Here is a 25,555-nt window from a genome sequence, read left to right as displayed (position 1 = left end):
CAATAAAAAGATTAAGGGGAGTTACTGTTGACATGCAGCAAGCCTGTTGTATTAGTTCTAGTTAGAACAAGTATTGGGAGGATCTTTGTGGGAAAAGATGCTGGTAGGGGCATATTCTGCAGCAAAATCATTGCCCCAGCTTGGGGAAGAAAGCTCAGCTGGAAATGTACATTGTATTGGTGGTGATTAACTTGTGAATTAAGTCAGACCCTGGAAACAGGAAAAATTCAGTTTGCATTAAAAAGGCAGATACTCTCTCTGGTTGTAATAAGAGCTGCACTGTGAATCTAGGGAGCTGCTTCAAACTACAACCTTTATGATTGTTCAGAACTGAAGAGTATTCTCTCCTGTGTTTGAGCCAACTGTTTTGTCACAGAAATCCAATTGAAAACCAGCTTACTTTTTTAGTATCTTCTACAGAAATTCTGCTGTACTGGCCAGATATCATAACTGAGGAGAGTAAAGGGTACATGGACTTGCAGACTTTCTATTCATCCAAAGCAGGAATAAAATCCAAAATTTCCAAAACTCTCTCAGAAAGAAGTTATTTGTTTCTACTTTTATTTTCTTAGAAGATATAATCCAAAGTGGTTAGAAAAATAAGGATTTCAAGAGGTTAAATATGGACCATTTTGTGCCAGGAACCACTGAAGCAGCATTTCAGCTCTGCTTGGGACCTTCTTCCCATTCTCTTCACAGTTCCTCTTTTACAAGGTCTGTGTTAAACCTTTCTTTAACATACCTTAACTCTCATACATTTGAAACAAAAATGTGTAGGGGGTAATAAGTTAGCTTATTTACTGCCTAATGTTTTTTTTTTTTTACTAATCTGCATTATGTGGTATAAATTTAAGAGAGAGGAGATAATGAATTAAAGCCATGAGCTGAGTGCTGGAGTGAGGAAGCTGTTACACATCCCAGACTTACCAGAGTACTCCCATTTTGCATATTGTGCAAGTCTCTGTGAGCATGAGCACAGAAGTCAAGGCAGGCGGTGACCCCTGAGAATGGGCGACCTTCCTTCAAACCCAGGCGGCACTCGGGGGCTCTGTGTTCGTACTCGATCTGGGGAGACAGGACAGGTTTCACTGCGTGCTCCAGGACACAGAGTGCACAAGAAGTGCTCTGCTGTGACAAAGGGCAGGTCTTCCTCACGTCTTGGACGTGACAACAAACACATCTTGAAAACAAATAAACTACAGCAATTCGATGGCCATTTTGTATCCATGCTTCATTCCTTGGTACCTTCAGTCTCTGGTGTGATTGTGACATGAGTCAATACTACTTTTCCTTGTGTATTACTCTGGTTTTCTGCCAGAGGCTGGTGTTTTTACATGATAAATATAGTGCATGGTTTCCATGACTGGCACTCTGAGAGTGATATAGACTGTGTATGGAGTGTATAGACTGGAAGTATACCAAGCTATTAAGGGAAAATGGCTTTAGAAAACTTACTTCAGAATGACTTAATGAAAAATAATAATTTGCTCTTTGATTTGTAATATTTTGGCATGCTAAACATGTATTTCGTAAGCTTAAGTACAAATCTATCTCCTGACTAAAAAGAGAGAGAATTCAGTCAAGACAGTACTTTGTACCCATGCAGTCATTATTAAGGAGCTTTGCAAAGAACTCAAAATGCAACAACAAACCTTACACAAAAAGAAAGGATTTTGTAATGGAAGATAAAGTCTTAGAAAAATGATGGTTTCATATTTTATTTAGAAAATTATATATGTGGTTTATAAACCACATGATTATAAAATGCTTTGCTGAAATTCCTGAACCTTTCAAGTGTATTCACAGAGCATCCACACTTAATGGAACTTAATAGATTCCTTTTCAAGTTAAGCTCAAACTAGAAGCTTTGCCAGGTCTTAATTCAAACTCACTAAAAATATGTCTTGTTTACTCACAGACATTTATTTTTCAAATCAGGATTATTTAATTCCCTGGAATCTGAAAATAAAAGTAGGACAAAACTTGAAAAATATGTAAACTTCTTTGGAATTAAATTCGAGTGGTCTGAAATGTTAGCCAGACTATAATTGTCTGATCAAACTATAGGGGTGCACCTGCTCTATGAAATGTTCTGTTTGGTCCAGTTGGGAAACAGAGCCTTTCCAGTTCTTGATTGTAATCCAGAAGTGGTCCAGATTTGGATTAGAATAAATCTGGGAATTTGAAATGTGGTTTTAGTGCTTTTTTTGTTTCAGAACCTTTTACAATATCATACAAATTAGAACTCAGTCTTCTCTCTTTAAAGTCACTGACAGTAGCTCAAGTACAGTTTCCCCTGAAATAAGCCAAGCTATATACACGCCTTATTACATAAGGTAAAAATTGAAACTTGTAAAAGTATGTATTTTCAACAAGTGTTGGGTGGCACCACAGCTTACTTGGAGGAAAGTTCGTTAGTGAATTTTTGTGGGAAAAGAAAAGCAGCCCAAGCAAAGAAACAATTGGCCATTCACCATCTCTTTTTTTTTTTTTTTTTTTTTTCTTTCTCTTCCTATTTTCTCTTGCAGAATGTCTCTCAGATATTTGGACAGATAACCACAGCTAGTGGGCACACAGCCACAATTTTCTCCATGAGTCTCCAAACATTCTGGTCAGCAAAACTGGTTAAGTGAAACTCTGTAAGTGAAACTGGGTAAGTCTGCACTGAGTCTGCTTACCCTGTCTAGCTGGTACTAAACACACAGTAAAGTAGTGAATTTTACAGCAGACAATAATGGACAGTTTTGCATCAGTACTGTTTCTGTTAAAGCTGAGAATCTGTCTTGTGCTGGTTGTATAGTGCTGTCAGTAGGAAAGCAGGATGATGTCACAGTTTGCAGTAGATGCTGAAAGTTTGGGGACTGCAAGTTTAGTGAATGTTCCTAATGGTAGTAAACCTGAGCAATGAAAATGAAGGTCAGCACTTACATGTTGGTAGGTGGTCTGTGCTGTCAAATTTTGGTATAACTGTCTGAAAGACATTTTATAATGAAATGTAGATGAGATACAGCCACACTGGGAACTTCATCAGAGCTTTGAATGTGCTGGTGTCTGAGAACCCATGGAAAACAGGCATACATGATCTCCTCATGCAAGAAGGCTGGTGCAGACACTTGTGTGTATACACAGGCCTGAATGTATTCAGATAAAAAACTTCATTTTTAAAGCATGTTTATAAAGGCTGTTTTGGTGAAAACTAAATTCATCTGCTGCTTGAGAGAGCAGAACTGAAACTGTGCCTTCAGGACTTAAGTGCAAACTGTTGCCAATCTCACACCATATTCATGGCAGCTTTGCTAGTTTGCTGGTAATTCATGCTAAATCGAGATATTTGTATTTTGGAGCTGAAGAGTAAAATAATTTTATCGTGTTGATGTAGGTGAAAAGATTAATTCTTCTTAGTGGACCAAATCCTGCTAGTTTTACTTGTGAGAGCATTTTAAGTGGAATTTTTCATTTCTATTTGTCTTCATGCTGATATCAAAGAAATGTTGGCACAAAATGTATATAATGGTTTGGCGCAAGGCTGAAGCATTGGGAATTGGGTTATTTCCATGACTGCTCATACTCCTTTTTTCCCCCATCATACCTGGTTGTTATATGCATCGGGCGCAAGCTTCTTGTAGGTTGGTGCCATCAGGGTTGACAGATTCTGCAAACTGGATTCTAGTTTTTCTTCCTGTTAAGGATGAAACAGGGTTCAATGACATCTCCATACTGTACATCTGGGATCCAACAAGTTAGGATCTTACACAATCATGTTTACACTGGCAGTTATGTAAACACATAAACCAATATCACTGGTGTTTAGACAGTGACTGTTGTGAATCTTCTTTTACTTTTATTGTTCCAAGGCCTTTAAAGGAATGGAGCAGTTATAGCAGTGTAGTGGGAAACCTGCAATAGAACATCACATACTATACTCTTAATTTGTTTTATATTAAGAAAAATCATATTCTTCAACGTGGATATGTTTTACATCTAAATGTGATAATCTTCATTCTTTTCCTTTTTGGAGTTGTGGGGAAAAATAGTCTTCAGAAAGCTTGAGAGAAATACCATCAGAATGGTCCAAGTAAATATGGCTAATTTAAGGGTTTTGCACATTGCAATGACAACACTGACATACTGAAATATTTTTACATGCAGAAATTAAAAACATTTAAATATTGCAGCCTTCAAAGAGTTTCCAATCCTTAAGCAATGAAGAATCATGGATGTATCTAGTAATTGTTGACAGGGAGGTGGGAATGACCACACCTCCTTTTTTCTCTAAACTGTACACTGTCAAAATAAAGCGTTTTAAAAAAAGAATCTAATAACATACTCCAGAATTGTTCCCCATCACTTAACGATGAGAATCCCAAATTCAAAACCTTGCTTGTATGAGGCCCTTATCTTTAATTTTAAGTGCATACAGAATGGTGGCATACTGGAGTGGCGTATTCATTTTCAGGAGTTTTTGTATTTAAGGAAGATGTGAAGAGCTGTGAGAAAACAGGTTTCAGAGAGGAATGCATTAGATGTGTTGAAAGTTTGTATTCTCTACTATGGGAAAATATCCTAGTTTGGTTTGAGATAAAATTGTCAAAAAATGCCTTGTGTGACCTCGTGCCTGCTGCCAGAATGCAGAGCTTTTGTATGGCATGTAGGTTAGCATTTGTTAGTGTAACTTCCAGTTTTTATTGGTGAGGATTCTGTTTGTGCTGCCTATAAACTGTGTCTGTGCTATGGAACCCAGCCCCTGGTCTGGGTGCATGCTTTGGCTGCCCCCAACTTTGGGACCAGGACTGGAGGGAGGGTAAAACCCTCTTTCCTCTGTAAATCTAGCTTCCATCAGAAGTAAATCCAAGAATACAAGTTGGAAGAGTGCCCTGGTGGTCCTCTGGTCAGCTATGCATCTTAGGTAGTTTAGGATGGCAAGCTGTGATAAAGAAGGCTTTGTGCCACAGCATGTCTGGAGGAGAGCTCATAGGAGGGAGAGCTATTCTGTAGCTCTTGGTGCTGTGAAGGGCAGTGGGCAGGAAAACCTAGTTAGTTATGAGGATATTCTGAACAGTGCACTTTTTTCAGCACAGTCTGTAGGATGCAGAAGTACCTGTCTCTGGTTATGACAGAGTAATGCTTGGATTTGTGTAAGACATCAGAATACAGTGAAACTGTGCACTAACATGCCAGTACACAGGCAAGGGAATAAATCTGCACATCCTTGCCAGAAAGCAGACTGGGCCAGTGGAGCTTCACATGATTTGCTGGAGGTGTCCAGGAGTCACTGCAGTCATAACTTCAGGGTATCTTGTGTCCTGGCTAACGTCAGTGTTTATTACTCTGGCTCATTTTAAACATTTGCCAGTTTGTTGTAACTCAGAGCCCAGTCTGGAAGCATTCAGTGGGGCAGGACTGTATGTAGATGAGTCTTCCTATCCTCTTCTTTGTGTTGTCATCTCAGAGTTTCATCATGTTTTTCTCCATTGAACCAGTCTGCTCTGGCTTCCAGTTGCAGTGTTATGTGCCATTAGCTGGTAAACCTTCCACTATGCCACTGGGGAATGCTCAATTGCAGGCCTAATACAGCCAGAATTATTCAGGCCATGCCCTCTCCTCTAATTGTGAAAGCCTGCAAACATGGTTTCAAGTCTCAGGGCTTTTACCAGCTGTCAGAATTTGGATAGTCAATTCAGCTGGCTCAGTGACTGGAATCAATTGGTTTTGACTGGCAGTTATTTCATTACTCTACATGTACAGCACTCAGGGAGGCCTCAGGCCCTGCTCTCTTGTACTGTATCTCTATTTACAGAGCAATAGAAAACATTTCTTTGCACATGAAGCTCATTTCAGAAATGGACACCAACCTCTTTTGGGTCATCCCCCATCAGCTTAAACTTTCTTGGAATCTTGCTTCTGGCAAACTTACAACCATTGTAGTACATGCTCCAAGAGCAACCAAAGGAAAATGAAGCACCACAAGTTTCAGGGTCCAGCCCTTGGCATGCACAAGTCCGTCTAAAAGATAAGAGAACACAGCTGTTAGCAGGCAGGTCTCCCTGTAGTGCTCCAGCAGTGGCCATCAGTGTTCTGCCAGTGCTCCAGGGAACCAGTGGTGTGGATCATCATCCACCAGTAAATAATGAAGAAGTGCAAGAGGGAGACATACACAGAAGAATTTATCAGAGTGAATAATTTCATGGTTACAAAGCAGGATCTTTGGGGATTCTACACCTATGTGGGAAACCTGGCTTTGGTCAGGTGAATGTATGTTTGTGCGGTGCCTTGTTACGTACTGATACTCATGGTGCCTCAGGGGCTTGTGCTGACAGCACTGCAAGAATGTGGGAGCCCTCTGACAGGGGCTGAACAATAATTCCTGAAATTCACTACCCATGAAGCCATAGTAACATAGAGTGACTGCTGTGGTAATTTTGATCTAAATGTTCTTGTCTCTCAGAAAGGCGTGGGAAAAAGATACAGTGCAATTTCTTTAGATTGAGGCTAGTCTGTGTCAGTTTACACAAGTATGGTTTAGTGCACTCAGCTTTTATTTCAAGGTTGAGGTATCAGCTATCCTTGCCCCTGCTGAGATTTCTTCTTTTAAATATTTGAGATGCTTCACAACTCTGGGAAAATGTTTCTCCCTATTTATAAGAGTATTTAGTTTGGGTTTCCTACAAAGTTTGTGTGTTTTCAAACCACCTAAAGTAGCTGTAAAGGTTGTAGATGTTTCAGGGTAACAGCATGAGTAGAGGTGCTGGCTCTGAAGATGGGGCTGCAGGTTTGGTGAGCACAGCCTTTGCTCCACTTACTCTTCGTTCAGGGCGCAGCGCCGGTTTGTGAGCGTGCCGTACTTCCTCAGGGTGTCGGTGAGCTCAGAGTAGAGCTTATCAGCCAGGCTGGTTGGGATTCCCTCCCAGACCAGGATGAGAATCACGATGACAGCCGTCTCACACGTGTGTCCCGCTCGCTCGCGCACCAGGCAGAGCAGCTTCTCCTCCTGACTGCTTCTGCGGACTACCTGCATGTACAGCAACACACGCCCCAGAGCCCCAACACAAACGATGGCATTCTTAGTGTGGAGGGCAAGAGAATAGGAGACCTCAGAATTACTGTGTGTGTGGGGAGGTTACTTCTGCTTGTATCCTCCTCTTTGCTTCTGGCAGTTCATTCTGTTTTTCTCACTGCGATATGGCAGGGCTACCCTTGGTGTTTAATGAAGCTGACCCTAAAAGGTTAACTGATGGCATGGAAAGCTATGGTGGTGGAAACCAGCTTTTTAAGTTTCCTCCATGCTCTGATTCAGCTGGATTCCTCTCCTGAATTTATGTTACAGCTGTGGCCCAGATTGATTGGTGAGCAAGAGAAAGTGAGCAGTGATGTGTCTCCCCACACAGAGCTGGGTAGTGGACACCTGTCTTAGGGCAGGAAGCATGCAGGGAAAGACAGGCAGTAAGGAAGGGACTTAATACCTGGACATGGGAACTCTGTCCCCTTCCCTTCCAAATCATCTATACTCATAACCAGCCTCAGAGTTTTGTGACCTGCTCTTACTACATACAAACATTACAGTGTTGGGAGGAAAGCAGTAGATGTTTTTCCAGTAGCATAAGCACTGAGAAGCATTTCCTAAAAAGGGTGCAATCTGGCATGCATAAAAACTATAATGTATTAGTTTCTCCTCATCCTGTCTTTCTCCAGCAATTCAAGCCACTCAGTAATTTGTTCCAAAGTACGACAATGTTTGCTAAGGGGGCGTCCTAACACCTCTCTCAAACTGGGAGAGTATTTTGAAGACATCACAGTGCACTTACTGGACTTATTTGTAGGCTAAAATTAAACAGCAATGAAAATGTCAGCTGGTGCGAAACTTAAATCTAAGGAAATATGACCTTCTTTTTAGGTTTTCATGTCTTAGACTTATTTTTTCTTCTTGCTATTCTCTGTGGAACAAGTTAATGGAGTGAGAGATGGGTGAGAGTGAGCTACAGCCACCATATATTACTGCTGCTGTTGAGATATTTTTTGTCTCCTAGTGTCAGTTAACAGGACATGTCACTGCTGTCAGCTACATGAACCATTATACTGGACTAGATTAATTTGTTTACATCACTTACCCATTTTGCAATTGGACATCCTTGAGAACTTTTGCCTTCCTTCCCAGTGTAGACAACCCTCTCAATTCTTATAGCTTTACCCTTCTGTCCAAATCTTAAACAAAACAAAAACATGTACAATAAGCAGATTCCTTTGGTTCTGTGTGACACTGAAAAGATGGAGCACGTTTGCCAGTCTTATCTTAGAAAAATAAATACTGTGAATTACAGGGAAAGATGTGCAATGTGGTTTGTCATCATGATTTTATTACAGTGGTGGAATGATATATTAAGAGAGGCAAATATATATCCCAGATGGAAAAAAATTACCAATATCGCATTAATATTATCAAATATTTCAACCATTTCTTTAGAGCATTTGTTATAGATGACATTTGGAAAAGTTCGCTTAAAAAAAATAGAAGATTTTGGTGAAGAATTTTTTCTTTTAATTTCTGGATTGAAGTTGTTTCTGTGAAATGTACATAATTAAGTTGTCACAGAACAGCTGGCATGTAACAGTCACTCTATTAATTTTCTGTGCTTGTTTCTGTCTTAGTGTGAATCAGTTAAGTCAGGATTAATTTGCATCATATCTATTTTTTGACTTTATCATCCACTCATAAATTATTACTTACTTCTACTTGACTTCTATGCTCCAGTTAGGATCACAAGGTGCCCTCAAATAACACCATCTGTGGGTCTCTTTGTGGCCAAGGTGGGCAAGCTCAGCTCTTGCTGAAGCATTTAAACATGGGAATTATGCTCTCAAGGCAGGCTCTTGTGCAAGCTCCTTGTGCAAGCAGTGCTGTTGCCAGAGCAAAGAGGATCCACCTTCCAGGTGGAAATATGTGGGAAATGCCATGTGAGGATATATAGGATATCTTGAGCCTGGGAGCACACTGGGGCAGAAACCACAGTGGCCACAGTGTTACAGACTGAGCCACTCTGGCCACTCAGCTGCTCCTTGGGCACTGGGCAAACTGCACTTCCATCACCATTTCTGGAATTCTGCCACTCTCATTGGTGTTAACTTTTGATAGCCAAATGTAGGGACTGACTGAAAAAGTCTCCTTGTTTTTTGGCTTTACCTACAGAGCAATCAAGGTATATTCCTGTTATGCAGCCATTTAGTGATGCCTTAAGAACTTTTGACCCTTTTTCCTCTTGTTTTTGCACTAAAATCTTGGTAACATATTTAAGGCCAGTATCTGTATTTAAACTTTTGTCCTGTAAAGGAAATGAAAAATGTTTATTTTTAGATGTGATCTCATTGTGAAGTTTCAGTGTCACAGGAAATTATACAAACAAAATCAATTTGTACTACACGTGTTCTGCAGGCAACTCTTAGGTCACTTTTTCCTGCTTAGGCTTGGATGTTAGTATTTATTTGTTTCTTTAATTAACCACATTTAAAAAAATAAAATTTAAATCTTAATATTTTCTATCAGTTTTCTAATATGGATTGCAGGACAACTGTGTGGATGCCTCTATAGAAGTATGTTGTACATGACACACTGGAAATTAAATGGACTTCATCCCACATTTTTTCAACTGTCAGAGAGGAATTTGTGCCTGATGTTTGTCATGCTTGCTTTCAGGCTTTACAACTAGAGCAAATCTCACTGAGCATGACGTACAAATTGGGAGAAGGAAGAGGTAAAAATGTCTGTAGCTGTTGTGGATTCTGCAAGAAATTAGTTCTAGTATAGCTAAAATATTAATTGTAAGTCTAAATCCAAATCCTGGCTTCTTTAGCAGTGCTGATACCTTAAAAGTCAATCTATATGCATGGGAAGCCAGGTTAAAAGTGCTTGAGTTGTGATTGTCACCAATTGCAGATGTATGCTTGAGAGTATCTTTACAGTGAAGGGTTTGGGTTTTTTTACTTAGGGATAAAAAAATTTACTAATGAATTTTGGAGTTCCTTAGTCAGAGAATTTCACAGTTCATACCATACAGTTGCTAGCCATTGTTCAAGTGCCTGCTGCTGTACTCTGCTTCACCTGGCTGATTAGTTGCATGTTACCTATGTTATCTCATAATTTCCTTCTGCCAACATGAAATGAAATTCATTTAAAAAGAAAAGAAAAAAGTTAAGGTCGATATTAAGAATGAAAAATTACTTTCCAAAGTAAAAAAGCTGAAAAAATTTCATCTCTGTAATTGACATTACAATATTAATGACTTTCCTCTTTTATTTATTATTTGTAAATAATAAAGAACCAATTGATGAGAGCTCTGGAGATAACAGATGGTAAAGAATTTCTTCAGACAGTCAGTGTTCACTCTCCCTTCCCAGAAGGAAGTTGATTTATGTAGTCAACATGCACTTGAGCTGCTCTCAAAGCTGAAAATTACTGGGGCAAGCCATGCACAAGAGTCACAGGGAAGGAAGTGCCAAGAAAGAGAAAGGACCTTAGGATTTAATCTGAAGGGTTTAATAGGCTACAAGTGCCCCATGGTTGAGCAGTGATGAGCACAAGCTAACAGACCTTGCTAAGAAATGGTCCTCCTTAGCTCAGATCCAGCACTGCAATAATGCTCCCTTGCTTTGGGTTCTGCAACTAGCTGGAGCTTCACTGCTGTTTTGGAGTCCAGATTTTTAAGGTACTAGCAAATCAAATTCCCACCTGTCTCTGACTTAACTGAAGAGTTTTTTATTTGTTTCTTTGTTCTCGGGGAACTGAATTCCCAGATACCTCTAAAAATCTGGTCATTATTGGCTACAAGTAAAGCAGAATTCACAGTGTGGAAATCACTGCTGTGATAGCTTTTAATTTGTATATCTTAGGCTGGTGGTGTTTGTGCTTTTTTAAAACAGCACATATCATGTATCTGTTCTGTGCCTTTAAAAATTCCTAGCTTGGTTGGTGTTGATATAATAAATACACCACAGGATGCAACATGATAACAGGGATTCATAATCAAGATAACACTGGGTTTGTGCAATACTCCAAGGCAGGGGAATGTTTTCTCACAACACTACTTATTGGTTCTTGGGCTGAAATCCCAACCAGCAATTTTGTGGCACTCCTCTGGATGTGAATGAATGAGATTTAGACATTTAGTAATTTGGTGAGGGGAAACTAATGTTGAAATTTTGTATTCTGCTCTTCATCCTCCTTCTCTGCTGGCATTCTCCTAGCCAGAGGGAACACCAGCTCCATGCCTGCCTTTGCAGCCACTGCCAGCCACCTTGCTTGGCAGGCTGGTGAGGACTTGTTCCGGCTTGGGTTTGCTGGCATCTGTCTCCCAGGGCACAGCCCGTGCCAGCCAGCAGACTATTAGCCCTGTCAAATATTGTGACTCTCTGGTGAATAGCAGGGTGCGTAATGTTGGCAACACTGGAGTAGCTAAGCCTACAAGTAATTACTTGATTTGCAGTTGTTTATTTCTTTATGTGCAAAAGCTGGAAAAATTCTGACATCCACAAAAGGATAAATGTTAATCTGCTCTGTGCCTTTGCACTAATTACCTTTCTTCCATGATTTCTCTAATAGCTGCCACATTAGGACCGGCTCCTAGGTGGGTATAGAAGGGACCTTCATCTTTTTCAATAATTTGCTCTGTTTAAAACAAAATAAAGGTTATTACTTTGAAGCTTAATTCTTTCACGTAAAATGTCACATTGCAAAGCTTACCTCTAGCTTGTTTGAAGACTGCTGTATGGGCCTGGGGTCAGTTTTCAAACACTTTTGTCTAAGATATTTGCCCACACAGTTTGTATAAAACATGCAAAGCAATGGCTAATCCTGCAAACAGCTGTGACAGAGACTGTGTGCCTTTCCCTAGCACAAACACTTATTTCACATTCCAGACTCTACACTGACGTTCAAATTGGCATTTTCCTGTTATCAGCAAACAATTGTTTCTCCTTCTCCCACTTTCTCCTCTCCCAGTATATAGAATGGAGGATAAATGGGATAACAGTGGTAAATATTGATGTTAGGGAGCTGTACCATACTTGTTTTTCAGCAGACATGTTACAGTTGCAGGAACCTACAGCTTGAAAAACTGGCCACTAAGGTCACACAGAGAATTCCTGCCACCCACAGAAAGACTGTGAAATGAAAAAAGATCCCAAGTTTGCTGAAAAAAATCATGCACAAGGCCTGGTCAAAATCCTTGTATGCCAAGAATGTGGCCTCAGTTTTCTGCGTGTAGGTAGGACCATATCAGCAGTCACAATACAAGCTTGCATGGTTTGATACTGGGAAGCAGGCTCCAGCTGTGTGAACGAACTGGCCAGGCCCTGCTTGGCTTCAGGAGATGATGGAGCTGTGCTGGCTGATGTCTGAATGCTGACTTAATGATTTCTGCCATGCTAACTCTAAGGGCTGGATGGGTGGTGCTACTCCTGACAGCCAGCCTCTGGAAGCACGATGAAGGCATGGTGTAAATCTGAATGCGTCAGTGGGGAATGGCTTCATTTAATCTTTTAAAGATTAAATTAAATTAAGATTAAATGTTGCACATTGCTTGCAGCAATATTGATAAGAAAGAGCAATAAATTTATAGATTATGCTGTGGCACTGGGTTCTTCAGAGAGAGTTTCATACTCCTGTATTTCCTAGTGTCTGCTAAAACAGAAGAATTAAAATGTAAATGGAGGATAAATTCTTAAGTTTGCTTAGTGGTTTCAGTATGAAAAAAAAGAAAGTGAAGATAAGGAAGTAACTGTCAGAAAAACTTGTGCTAACTACATGGAAGAAACAATATAAAAAAATCTCAACAAATGACACTGTGTTTTAAAAAAACCTATATTTTTGAAGGTTGTTTATTATAAAACAAGTAACAGCAAGGAACTGGCTTCTGGAGTTCTGTCTGGGAGCTCTAGAAATTCACTACTTCCTGGTTTTGTTCCCACATATCATCTCTGAGACATAGCCCCAACATTCAAAAAGGCAAAAAGATCCATTTTACATTTTGGAGGAGCATTGATTCAACTTTCCTCTTTTATAGTTGATACAAAATCCTAGTAATTGAAACTGTAACAACTATTTTTCTTATTATTATTTTTGGTGCTGAACCTTTTGTCTCAGCCTGAATAGTTTATCCAGTAGAGTCTTAAAGTGCCTGTTACACTTGGCTACATGCAATGCCAATACTGTATGAAAGCTTGGGCTAGGGGACCATGCTTGTCACTCTGCTTCCCTCTGCTCTATTTTTCCACCTATCGGAGACAGGGTTTGCCATCAAGCAACAAGAAGGGTCCCCCCATGGCTTTTTTTGGTACTGCTTGTGTAGCTTCTCTATGAAACTGTGGAGCTCTTCAGCCTTACAGGAGACAAATGCCTGAAAAGGAGGATAAACTCTTGCAACAAGGGAGGAATAATCTGACATCTGTTTTTGCTTAGGCTTTACTAAGGAAACTTCAACAATTTCACTGTTAGAGCAAAAAATGGACATAAGGCTCTAAAGTTTTGGACCGGGATCGTTTTTTTTAAAGCTGTATCTAACCTTGACAAATAAATTAGGTCATACAGTTATGACCTACATTTTATCATTATGTTGTTGTTACATGTCTGCTGCTCAAGGAGAATGGATGTGAGGCCATAAGCATTCTGACTGAAAAATCAAACAGGTAATTGCTTCATGAAATAATGAGAAAGGGCCCATGTGTAGGGCTAGTAAATGGAGTGGGCATAAGTGTGTAAAATCTCAGTTTTATAAGTCTTCACTAATTACTGATCCTAAAAAACCCCCAAAAAAATCTTCCAACAAAAACATCCAACTAACCCTGTGATCCCAAATTGAAGGCTCATTTCCTTCCTGTGAACTATTATGTTTTTAGTACATCTCAGCACTTACCAACACAGCTGCAAGACGGGAAATCATACTGTGTTTTGGCAGGTGTGTCCAATAAATTTTTTACAGGAGTATCCAATAACTTGGAAGGTGAGTCTAAAAAATTATTGAGAACAGTTCCAGCTGTTCTTTTGGTCGGGGTTTTCTCAGCAGACAAGTTTGCTTGCTGATCTGAGATTGGGGTTTGAGTGTCAAAATCTGCAGCACTGGTATTTCGTGATAGGATGGTAATAGGGCCTGCTGTTTCAACCTTCACATGTTTGGGTGATTTGAGAGTAAAAGCCTTATGATCAAACAGTGATTTGACCTGTATCTGTTTTAGCTGCTGCTCCATTGTCTCAATTATGCTCTTTTGTTGCACGTTCTCGCAGCCAAAGTGCTGATTCTCTTGTTTAATTGTTTTTTTCCACATTTTGTTTTCCAGCTGTCCAGCTGATGGGCGCATGCAGACATTAGACTTTGTGCCAGCCTCAATTTTTATAGGCTTGCGTGCTGCACCGGGACCAATCTCAGTTTTGGGTTGCTGGTATGCTTGTTGCTCCTGTTTTTGCAAAAGATGCCACCGCAGAGCAGCATGCTTTTGAAAATCCTTAGAGGTCTGGGACTGCAAATGACAGCCTCTCTGGTCTTGGGCGTGGGGGGCAGTTTGGCCGTGTGGTAAGTACTGCTGAGGAATCTGTGGAGCTTGTTTGCTTGGGAGGTCTTGGTTCAGACTAGCACCATAGCCCTGTGAGGGCTGGAGGGGTGGCAACTGCAGAGCTGAGGCTTGTTGTGTCTGTTGCTCTTGTTCTTGAAAACAATGATTCACATCTTGCTTTGCGGTCAAGTTATTTGAAAAATACTGTGCGTGCTGCAAGTCCTGCATTTTGTTGGCTCCAAAGCGTTCCATATTTGCGGCGTTCCCTTTCTTCTCGGAAATCAGGTGCCTGTTGTTTGGGCAAGGGTGCTGGAGACTGGTATTTGCCTTCTGAGTGTAAAGGGGAGCTTTGTTGTTCATGGCTTGCACCTGCTCTAGGCCTAGCTGAGGGTTAGGCAGTGGGAAGGCAGCTGATTTAGCATACTTGCTCCCAGTTTGGAAATGTTCATCTACTTTAAGTTGATTGAAGGATGTCCTGACTAGAGGCTGCTCAGCATTGCTTTGGGGGTGGGATATGGCTTGGGGCAAGTCTTTCGTTTTCATTTGTGGAGCCTGCTGCTGGTTTGGGGTTAGCTGTGGACTGCATGGCAGTTGCACTGGATGTACCTGTTTTTGCAGCATCTGTTGCAAGATATGTGAATGCAAGAATTGCCCGTTTTCTCCTGGCTGGGGATTCAAGTGCTGCTGTTTCAAGGGGGCCCCTAAAGGCTGCTCAGCTTGTTGTTCTGATCTTGGCTGGAAATGGAGCTGCTGTGGAGGGTGTTGCTGCACTTGGGACTTGAGAAGGGAATCCACCTTTGTGAGCTGTGGCTGTGGTGAGTGCTTCTGGAACGGCAGCTGCTGGTCAGCTGGGGGATGCGGTTGCAGCTGGGAACTCTCACTTTTGTACAGTGGAGGAAATTGTTCCTGTTGCATTATCTTCTGGCTCTGGGCCTGTCCTGAAGGCCCCTTTAATGAATCAGGACTTCCAGCATACTGTTTTGTATAGACTGTTTGGGCTGTGCTTGCCTGGTACTGAAGAATTGACCGCAATAATGCTTCGCTGGGCTTTTGGGGAGGCTCTCCCTGGTGAAACTGGGTGGAAACTAGTTCTATCCAGGCTGGTTTCGAATAATGTTGAGCCTGTTGTACAGGCTCTTTCACTTGGTCCTTTTCTTTGTCGGGAGGAGTCTCAGGTTCTCTCTGTCCTGGGAAATGCTGATAGTGTTGTTGCAACTCACCCTCGCTTCTGTGTGCGTGCGGGTTTTGGAGGGGAGATTCTGATGCCAGCGTCACTTCTTCGGGGCGCTGCGGAATCGAGGCGGCCATAGCAGCTTGCGGGTTGCTTTCACTGACATCTTGGTGTGATGTTTGTGCCTGTTGCAGAAGGTTCTGCTGAGGGTGAAGTTGTTGTTGGCTGAGGCTGGGACTTTTTGACATTGGTCCCTCCTGTTGCCCTTCATTTTTTATCTCCCCAGGAAGAGTTTCATCACATCTGTTGTCATAGGAATGGCGTCCTTCTTGCACCGCGGCAGACAGTGCACTGTTAATTTCTGGAGCAGGAGCGGTGGAGGAATCTTTGTGAAACGTTGAGTTCTGTGTAAAGAAAGCACCATTATTTTCTGCTTGCCCAGAGTACCTTTCCAGAGCAGTGCTCTGAGCTTGCAGGTTACTGCTGGAACTTAGAGAGAGGTCTTGGTTGGGAATCTGCCCTATGCTTCCATGAATATTACTGTTTCCTACAGGTAACTGGTGAGGATCATAGCCTGGAATCTGTTGCTGTAGCTGTAGATCTGGTTTCTGAAGTGAACAGCTACCTGGCAATGCAGGTGGTTTACTGGAGTCTTTTGTGTTGTAGACCTCAGTAACCACTACAGCTGGCACTTGAGGCAGCTCAGAGTTTGAGGTCTGTGGGGAAGTGATCTGCCCTGAGGTATGGGATGAATGCGTTGTCTCATAGGACAACTCATTAGTAGCCTGACTGGTAATGGCATTGATATGAGATGTGTTCTTCTGCATTGCTATGGAAACACGTTCTGGATAATATTGAGACAGTGTTTTCTCCAGGAGTTCACCATGCATGCTTTCCATGGAAGAGGCAGAAACTGTAGCACCATTAGGCATTGGCACTGCCTTGTTCTTAAGTAGTAAGACAATGTCCCTGTTATGGCAATGAATATTTTCCCGCTCCTGCTCATCCTGAATCAGAAGGTCATGAGGGTTTTCTGAACCAACACTGTTGAATCTTGTAGACGGTATCAAATCTGAAGCTTCATTTTCTTGTCTTGTAAAACTCTCAGATTTCTTCTCACTGTAACAATTGGAGACACTTGGTTTTTCAATATTGTCCTCTGGCTCAGCTTTTTCTCCATTTACCTCTTTGTCTTGTTTCACTTTCTTGCTCTCATGAAGTCCATACAGAGAGGGCTCGCTAAAAGTGCGTTTGATCCCACCATTTTGCATATATTTGGAATATACTTTATTTTCTTGTAAAAGGTCAGGACTAACACGGTTGTTTGGATTTCCCTTTGGGTGGGGCACTCCAAAGTTGCTTTTATTGAATAGAGGCTTGTGGTCTCCATTTACTTCCACTTCAGGCCCCTCTGCTGCTGGACTCCCGTTTTGTAGCTTCACTGCAGAAGGCTCTGCCTGGCAAACGTGAGAAGACTGTGGTATTAGAAATGGACTCAATCTATTGCCGTCAACATGGTTGGTTCTGTCCTGTTCCATCTGGCCTGCTCCGGGGCCATCCACAAGGCTACCCTCTGAACAAATCTGCAAGAGAAAAGAAACAGGAGAGAATCTAAGTCAGTTTGAGTTTCCATTGAATGACAGCCAGTTACTGACAATTCCTGCAGCACTCAAGCACCCCTTGCCCTGACCAACTCCCAGGCCCGGTGTGAGCCTGCAAGAACACCTAAGGGGTGTTTTGCTACCCTAATGCATCTTGCAGCCCCAGGTCTCCCTTTTTCTTAAAGGCTTGTTCTCCAAGATGAAGAGAGAGTGAAAATACAGAGTGACTTCCTTACCCTCTTCCTTATTTAACAAACAAGAAGATATTTTAGCAGAATAAATCTCTCGTAGTGGTGCAAAAAATATTTTCTGCTTTTGAATTATTTGCATAGACTCCTCCATCATCACATTTTGCCCTTGGTAAGGCAGAAAGTCATGTTGAAACCATGGTTCCCAGACTTGGTGCTAATCCTGTAATTTGATTAAATGGGCCAAACCTTTTTTGTCTGACTTAAAGGAGTATTCCCACCAAGTTTCCAATAAGAGGGGAAAACCTTTTTTTCTGTCCTCAGCTGCCTGACAGGGTCTTTTAAAACTGCCATTCCTAAAGACCATGCAAGTGGCACAATACACAAGAGAAAGCCATGCTGAACTGCTGTCCACAGAAACTTTTACAGTTCATGAACAGATCAGTAACATTGACAGAAATAGAGTGATTTTTGAAAAGGTTTGATGGAAATGCTTTTTTTCAGGTATCAATGTCCTTTCAAATTTACATATAGGCATCAAGCATGGCTTAAACTGTGCTTTGGGTTTTGAATTGAGCTCTGCAGCTGTGGAGTTAGGATTTTTTTCTTCTTGGGAAATCCCATTTACTCATATACTCTTTATTTACAAAGTGAAGTTTTTAGCTGGATAAAAGTACTGACAATATGCAGTGAGTAAGTTCCACACAATGACAAGCTAATCCTCTTCACCTGTATCTTCCCAGAATTCACAGACCCAGCTAACATAGATAAACCCCTTATTTGATTCTGCTTGTAATTTCCTCTTTGTTCATTTATGGTTCTCAACCAGTCACAAATGACAGAAGGCAGACTGACAGATTTGAAGTTGCACAGAGAAAATCTGGACACATGCATGCCTTTTCTGAAGCTTTTATTTTTGGTTTGCATAAAGGAGAATCTGAAGGATTCTCCATTACCAGGTCAGCTCTGCTCAGACGTCAGAGTCTGGAGAAGCATTATGTGTGGCTGGTATTGCCACTACATAGGAAGAACTATTATAATGAAAAAATCCTTCCATCATGGTTGCTCTGCTTATGTATTTATCCTACATTAATATTTTTATGCTATTAAAATATAATTTAAAATGTTATTTAAATGCAATTTATATAGTTTTCAGTGCAGAATTACTCAGTTTAGTAATATGATTTTAAAATGCTCTTGTAAGTAATATTAATTCATTAAATACATTGCATCCAGCAGAATTCTCTCTGCTTGCAGGTCTGATTTCAGTAGCAGGACAATTCAAATGCACATTTTGACCAGCAAGCACTTATATGATAATTTATATTAATTTCCTTTGAATGCCAAACTTGTTTTCAGATTTACTTTTGACCCCCTGAAGTTTATTTTCTTTTCTTCCTTTACTCAATTTATGTTTTTTTAATGACAGAAGTAGAAAAGTTCTTGCTGCAAGTAACAGTACTTTAAACAAGAATTTTTGCAGGGAAAGCTAAGATCAGGGAGAGGGAAAAATATGTTTGTCAGTCTTGCCTGGGTTTTTTTGACATGGTAGTGTAGGCTTATTCCCTTCTAGAGGTATTTCCCACCCTAGCTTTTTAGTACCACAAGACATGAGCCTTTGCAGCTTTCCTAGGGAGATGATGTTCCACGCTTAGCAGAAAGCTGTGTGAAAAGGATTCCTCTGATGTATCATTCTAGGTCAGGCAGCAGAATGATGCTCCCAGAGTGTCTCAAAAATAAAATGCCAGACTAATTTGAATGCCATTCTTTGCCTTCACACCTTTCATTCCTAAAAACTGCAGGTGAACCACAGACATGAGTGTGTAGGCTGCTGCATTTCACAAGTATGAAATGAAATAAAGGGCACCATAGTGATTAACATAGTGCTGTCAAGCTGTTTCTAAAAGAATTATTTCTTTAAAAAAAAGTTTTGGTCTGTGCAACTAAGCTGTGAGAAACTTTGTCTAGCCCTCAAAGTCTGCCTCGCGGCTTTTTTTCTGGTGTACCCCGTGTTGTACCCTGTGGGAATTCTGGGAATTCCCAGGCAATCTTTCTTCTCAGCTCCTTACTATCTATCTAACTATCTATCAGATAAACCACTATTTTCTTCAGAAGTGGGGGCTCCCTGATTTCTCTAAACTTAGCTTGCAAACCTTTCAAAGGAGCACATCTGTGGTCAGAAAAAAACCTTAGGTTTGTGCTGTCCTCAAAACCCACAAGGTTATCTTGAATTATTGTTCATGGCATTCTCACATTCTCATGGTTATGTTCCCCCAAATTCTGACCACTTTCAGTGTAAAAGGCACTGGTGTTAGACATTGCAAAGAACATAGGAATAATTTGGTTCTTCAAAATACAAAGTTAATTAATGCATTAAAAGTGCCAGATTTGTATTCTTTGTAATGCATCTAGGATGGGCGTGACCTTGCATTATACTTCTTTCTCTCTGTCTACACTCAAGTTCTTCACTATCCTCAAGTCACACCCAAGTAAAAATCTTCCTCAAGCAACTGCAAATCACAGCAAATGTAAAGTAATGTAATTTGTAATGTAGAACTGGGGCAAAAAATAAATGGCCACGATGTCTTTATTACTGGTTTTAACTGGGACACCATGAAGTAGTACTTCTACTTGCTCGCACCTTAAAACGTCTTAGTGGTCGTCCTTACAATCATTGTGGGATGAACTCTCTACCACTCAAAGTAAATCTACCTTCCCCCAAGTGCAGTAGCTAGTCTTTTTAGTCTTTCCCATAGCTGTATTTTATCCAGACCATTTAGAAGCTCCACATATTTTTTTATTCAGCTATAATTCATCAGAAATTCAAGTCACATCATCAGCATCTGTGAAACAATTACTGCATCTAGGACTGACTCTGCAGTCTAATCCATCATAATTATGACTGGCCTCTTTGAAGATGCCGTGATGCGTGACTTAAATATAGCACATTACTGTGCAAATGGATCAGCATCTCATCCCACCAATAGGCATTCAAGTTAGAATTCAGACTACCACTGTTTGACTTTTTCAGATGCAATCGATGTATGTTCATTTATTTCTTGCTGCACACGGGGCACAAACTGGAAACTAGGCACTGAATGAGAGCCTCAGATGTTTTTTGTTGTTTATTTTATGGACAAGCTTGGCATATTCCTGCCACCTCTTATCAGTATACTGTGGAAGGTGCTGTTACAAGCACCACAGACATTTCTGCAGCAACAGAAGTTGTATCATTTTCTTTCACAGAAAATCTTTCTTTAGCTTTAGCCAGTTCTAAAGGTTCATATCTTATTTTCTATAGCACCTGTATCTGGGGAGTTTGTGAATGCAAAGCAGCTCAGATGAATGAATGGATAAATACACCCACTTCAGGGGAGCACTTCTTCTGCAAAACTGGGCAAGATTCCCAGAAGAAAAAGTAGGTGGGGGAATAGCTGTGGTAGAGCATTCGTACACCTAAAAGGACCAAAAGGTGGGATGTCAGATGGGTTGTTTCCCCTTCTGGGGTTAGCTGAGATCGACATTTATTTCCTCTGAGGTTTTTTTTCCCCAGCAGAAATACACATCCTCAGATCAAAGCTTCAGCTGACTTGTGCTCAACTGATTATCGGTTTGAGACTCGGGAAGGCAGAAGTCAGATACCCAGAAGCTTGTTGATGGCTCACTGGGTTGTTCCTGGAGTGTTGCCACAGCCTCCATCCTTCTGGCACCCTTCTGCCACTGCCAGATGACACAGAGGTCTAAATTGCTCCCAGACAAGAAACCCCTCTAGCACTTTCTTGACAGGAGGTGAATTTGCCCATATGTCTTGCCAAACTCCAGTTTGGTAAGTTGTACTTTCTGCTTAAACTCTCCTGCTCCCATTGTCTGTGTATGGTAGCTGGCTTCACTTGTGGCTATGTATCCTTATGTGCTGTTGTGCAGTTGCATCTCTCCTCTGAAGTCCATGCATCTAGCAAAGGGTTTGAAATACTGAACTTCCAACATGTGACAAAGCTCCTGAAGTTAGGGGTTTGGGTTTTTTCCTATTTCACTAAGGAATGAAAATTTGAGAAGAGGCACAAGTGGTTATTACTTAGGTAAGGGCACCCATATATGACATTGTCAGAAATCTCAATTTCTGTTCTAAAACCTTAAATCTTCAGGACTTGCATACATGCAGAATTGTTTCTGATTAAGCCTATGAGAAAGCTTTCTCTTTAATATTGGAACAAGATGTGTAAGCAGTTACAATGATACATAACACCACGATTTGATATTATGGGATGTGATTCCCTGGCCTAGCTAAAGACCAGCTGCTGCAGCTGTGCCCTGGGTTAACACCTGTAAGCAACTGCCAGTGCCCCTAGAGGAGAAAAGATGTGCAGTGAACTCAGATGGCTAAGGGGTGATGTAACACATCAAAGCTCCTTATTAGTGAGACAGTTCTGTTATTGCTGGGATAAAAAGTTGAACACATGGTATAGTTTAAGGATTTCCTATATGTTTTGCACTTAAGGTACTGTAGTTTATACACAGACAAACAAAGTGAGCTTCCATATGGAAACTCAGAGGAGAGGCAAGACCAGGACAGATTCAAGAGAGACTGCATTCACACCCAAGGTGAACTGAGGCTCAAAACCCCACAACATCCCCCAAGGACTTGCTCTGCTCCTTACCAGCATCACTGCTATACTGCCCCACTGCATATGTGATGGGTGAGGAAAACACAGTGAAACCTCAAGGCAGGTGTAAAGGAGGCCCAGAAGGACAAGGACAATCTGTTGTTAGCTGGGCTCTATGGCTTACAATAGGGTCCTTTTGCACTACATTCAGCTGTCTCTTCATTTGGATAGTTTATTTATGTAGGATATTAGCAATGCTTTGGAAAAAACTTGAGTAAGGATGCCATACCTTGCCTGTCCCTTGAAGATTTTTAGTTAAAGCTAAAATATATGTATTGATTTCTTACTGCAGCTTTAAAGAGCAGTTAAGGGGTTAATCTAAAAACTCCTCAATGACACTGTGACTGTATTCTGCAGAAGGTCATATTACATGAATATAATTGTCTTCTCTGGCATTTAGATCTACAATAATCTGTGTCAAACAAAAGAAAATGTGGGATGGATAAAATTTGTTACCTAATTTATAGCTAATTCATCCTTAATTTACAGGGAAAATGGTGACTAGCGAATATAGATATAAGCAGACATTCAGGAATGAAGAGCATGGGATTTGTGACATATGAGGATTAATAATTCATTAAACCTTATCCAAGCCAGACACTTCAAAATTCATGCATTTTTTAAATCAACTAGTGCTAAATCCCCCTCAATTTACTGACACCAGTTCCTGCATTTCAGTGGGACAGTGGTCTAATTGCAAAAGCACTTGAATCAGTTTGATTTTTGACCTTAATATAGAGGGCATGATAGTAAAGCTAAACAGTGATTTCCTCTCCTATATTACATAACCATATTGGATACTGCATAATTTCTACCCAGATGTGAAAAACTGTACTATTTTAACAATTGCATAAAATCAAGGGAAGTAAAAATTAAATGCCTCTACAATACGGGTGGAAAAAAAAAATTATGCAAAGGTTATTAATTCAGGTTTATAAAATATGAGTAAACAAGAATTATAATGTCACACCACACAGCTCTCCAGTTCCTATTTCTTGTGATATGTGTTCCATACAAACTTTGCACCTAATTGTACCATGTAGCACTTCTAGGAAAACACCAAGCCCCTCAAGCATGCTTTAAATGCCACCATGGTATGATCACATTAGAAATGTTTCCCGAAAGGTCAAACTTCAGAACCAGGCTGAATTTTAAGAAAGAAAAGGACCATCCCATTGCAATAACCAGATAATTCAAGATGAGGTTGGCATCTATGTCTATTCTTGCCAGTTGTGAGCTCTTTTCTGTAGTTTAGTTTTGGAGTATGGTGGATCCAAGTGGTTTGTATGGACAGGCCATCCCATGGAGTTGCATTGCTCCCTAGGTTAGCTTGTTTGGCACTACCTTGGGTGCTGGGATGCCAACTTACTCTAAGAGCACTATTACTCAATTTCTTGAGCACCACCCTGACTATTAGATGTCTTTAACAAATACAGGGAAGATGAACTAAAGCACCTTTTCATCTTTGCTGGTTATTTGAAAATCTTTGTATCCAATAATAGTAATGGAAGGCTGTGGGAATGGGAGTTACAGCCTTAAATCTCAGGGGTGCTCAAATGAGTGTATGTTGAGTGAGATGCTTTTGCATAATGAGAAACTTCTCCATGAAGTCTGGACCAGCAAAATTATTTCAAACTGTGACCCACACAGGACATAATTAGGTAATTCCCCAGTGTCTGCAAATTCAACACTGGCAAAGATGTTGGGGTTGGAAAACAGAACAAAGCCTCTTTATCTTCATCTCAGTCTATTATGCTAGGCTAGGTGTATTGAGCAGTGTTAATCAGGTGCACAACTGGTGCTTTGACCTATTTTTGATGTCTGGGGAAAAGATTTTATTTGAGGGATGATTTTCCTCTCAGTGCTTCAGCTACTCCATGTGTCAAATGGCGATGGTGATATGGGCTGCTGATTAAAATCACCTCCCTGAGAGCAACAGCTGACTTCTCTTGCTGTTCTGGCCAAGTTCTGCAGTGCAGCCTCTTGCGAGCACGCCAGGATAAGCAAGCGTTGGTGGCTGAACTGTTCCTCAAGGCACACTTGATGTTATCTACCTGCTGTTTAGGGAGGGTTACCAAGAGGTCACTGTCATCATTATCTTCCAGTTTCTGTGATCTTTGTCCATTTGGCTTCAGACCTGGATGTAGCACAGATTTCTTGGGTTGATGACTTCCTAGCATCAGTCAAAGGTCAGTTATCCATGATCATTTCATCACAGCTTTTGGCAGAGTGAAAACTGCTGGATGGAAAAAAAGCCACTGGCAAGCTAAAAATTTCAAGGTTTCATCGTGTTGGGTCAGTAACATTAGAAAATAGACATATGAGCGGAAGAACTGATAGAGGAGAATAAAACCTTGTGGGCTGCAGCGTCCTCAGAAAACCTATTTACACAGCTCTGGTTTTCATTATCCTTTGAACTTCAAATAGGAAATCCTGTTGGTCTCACAGTTCTGTTGAAAACAGAATTTTTTACAAAATGCAGTTTTCTTAAGTTTCTTCTTAAAAGTTGAAGGTCATACTGAGAGGAGAGTGGGGAGAATGCAAAGAAAAGGTTGACGGCTCCAAGGTGAACTCTGACTGGTGCTCCTGCATGTCCAGGTGGTAAAGCAGAGCTTTCAGCCCCTTCACTGGCCTCACTAGTGTAGCCTTGACACCCCTCTACACATTCCTCCTCTGTTTTTCTCGTGGCTCTGCCACACCTAGGCTGGGATGTTGTAGTGAACTCAACTTTTGGCTGCTGTGTTTTTAGAAATGAGAGGCAGCCAGAGGCAGCTCCCACACTACACAGTGTACCTTGTGTGTGCCAGTATAGCCAAGGGGCAGGTTCTGGGGATCCCTGCCAGGGGCAGTGAGCCACAAGATGCCCTGTGTCCCTGTGAGAGATGCTGCCTGCCCCTGCATGTCCTGCTGGGGCTTCACTTCCACTCAGTGGAGCTGGAGGAATTGAGCCAATACAAGGTACTTGTTTTAGAAACATCTTACACTGTTTTAATTGTTGCATGATTTAATTTCAAGATGTGTTTTCATTCCCACTTGTGATTTAGTTTCATTCCTCCTAATTTGTGCCTTTTGCAACTTACAAATCAGACCAATTGCTCATAAACACATGGGAAAAATAGGTTTGTCAGTGCCCTATTCCTTGGCTTCAGGGCAACACCAGCCAGACCTGTACCAGTCCACTCCAACATGTTTTCAAAAGTCTCTGATGATGAGGGTTGCATAATAACACAGTTACATGCAATAATCTAACTTATTAGAAAGCTTCTACCATTTAAAACATAACAGATCAGCTCATCCCATCTGCCACAGACATGCAGAGCAGGGTTTTTTTTCCTTCTGTGCTATGACTTCTTTCTTTTCATGTAACTGAAGACTGTCATTAATGCTCCCCCTTAGACA

The 25,555-nt window shown here is 41.0% G+C and overlaps 1 protein-coding gene across 2 annotated transcripts in view; it reads right to left on the bottom strand.

Annotated features, from left to right (window-relative positions):
* Positions 1 to 25,555, bottom strand: part of TET2 (tet methylcytosine dioxygenase 2) — a 70,996-nt gene that overhangs the window by 6,746 nt on the left and 38,695 nt on the right. For both annotated transcript variants that reach the window (XM_056489390.1, XM_056489391.1), the window contains exons 2-8: positions 13,899 to 17,286; positions 11,563 to 11,653; positions 8,106 to 8,199; positions 6,801 to 7,009; positions 5,853 to 6,003; positions 3,590 to 3,679; positions 928 to 1,065 (exon numbers count right to left, since the gene is read on the bottom strand). In XM_056489390.1, coding sequence (XP_056345365.1) covers positions 928 to 1,065; positions 3,590 to 3,679; positions 5,853 to 6,003; positions 6,801 to 7,009; positions 8,106 to 8,199; positions 11,563 to 11,653; positions 13,899 to 17,286 — 4,161 coding nt within the window. The remainder of the gene's footprint in view (positions 1 to 927; positions 1,066 to 3,589; positions 3,680 to 5,852; positions 6,004 to 6,800; positions 7,010 to 8,105; positions 8,200 to 11,562; positions 11,654 to 13,898; positions 17,287 to 25,555) is intronic.

The sequence above is a fragment of the Oenanthe melanoleuca genome, chromosome 4 (assembly GCF_029582105.1).
Source record: "Oenanthe melanoleuca isolate GR-GAL-2019-014 chromosome 4, OMel1.0, whole genome shotgun sequence".
Taxonomy (NCBI): domain Eukaryota; kingdom Metazoa; phylum Chordata; class Aves; order Passeriformes; family Muscicapidae; genus Oenanthe; species Oenanthe melanoleuca.
Note: the sequence above shows the minus strand (reverse complement) of the source record. Positions and strands in the feature narration are given on the sequence as shown.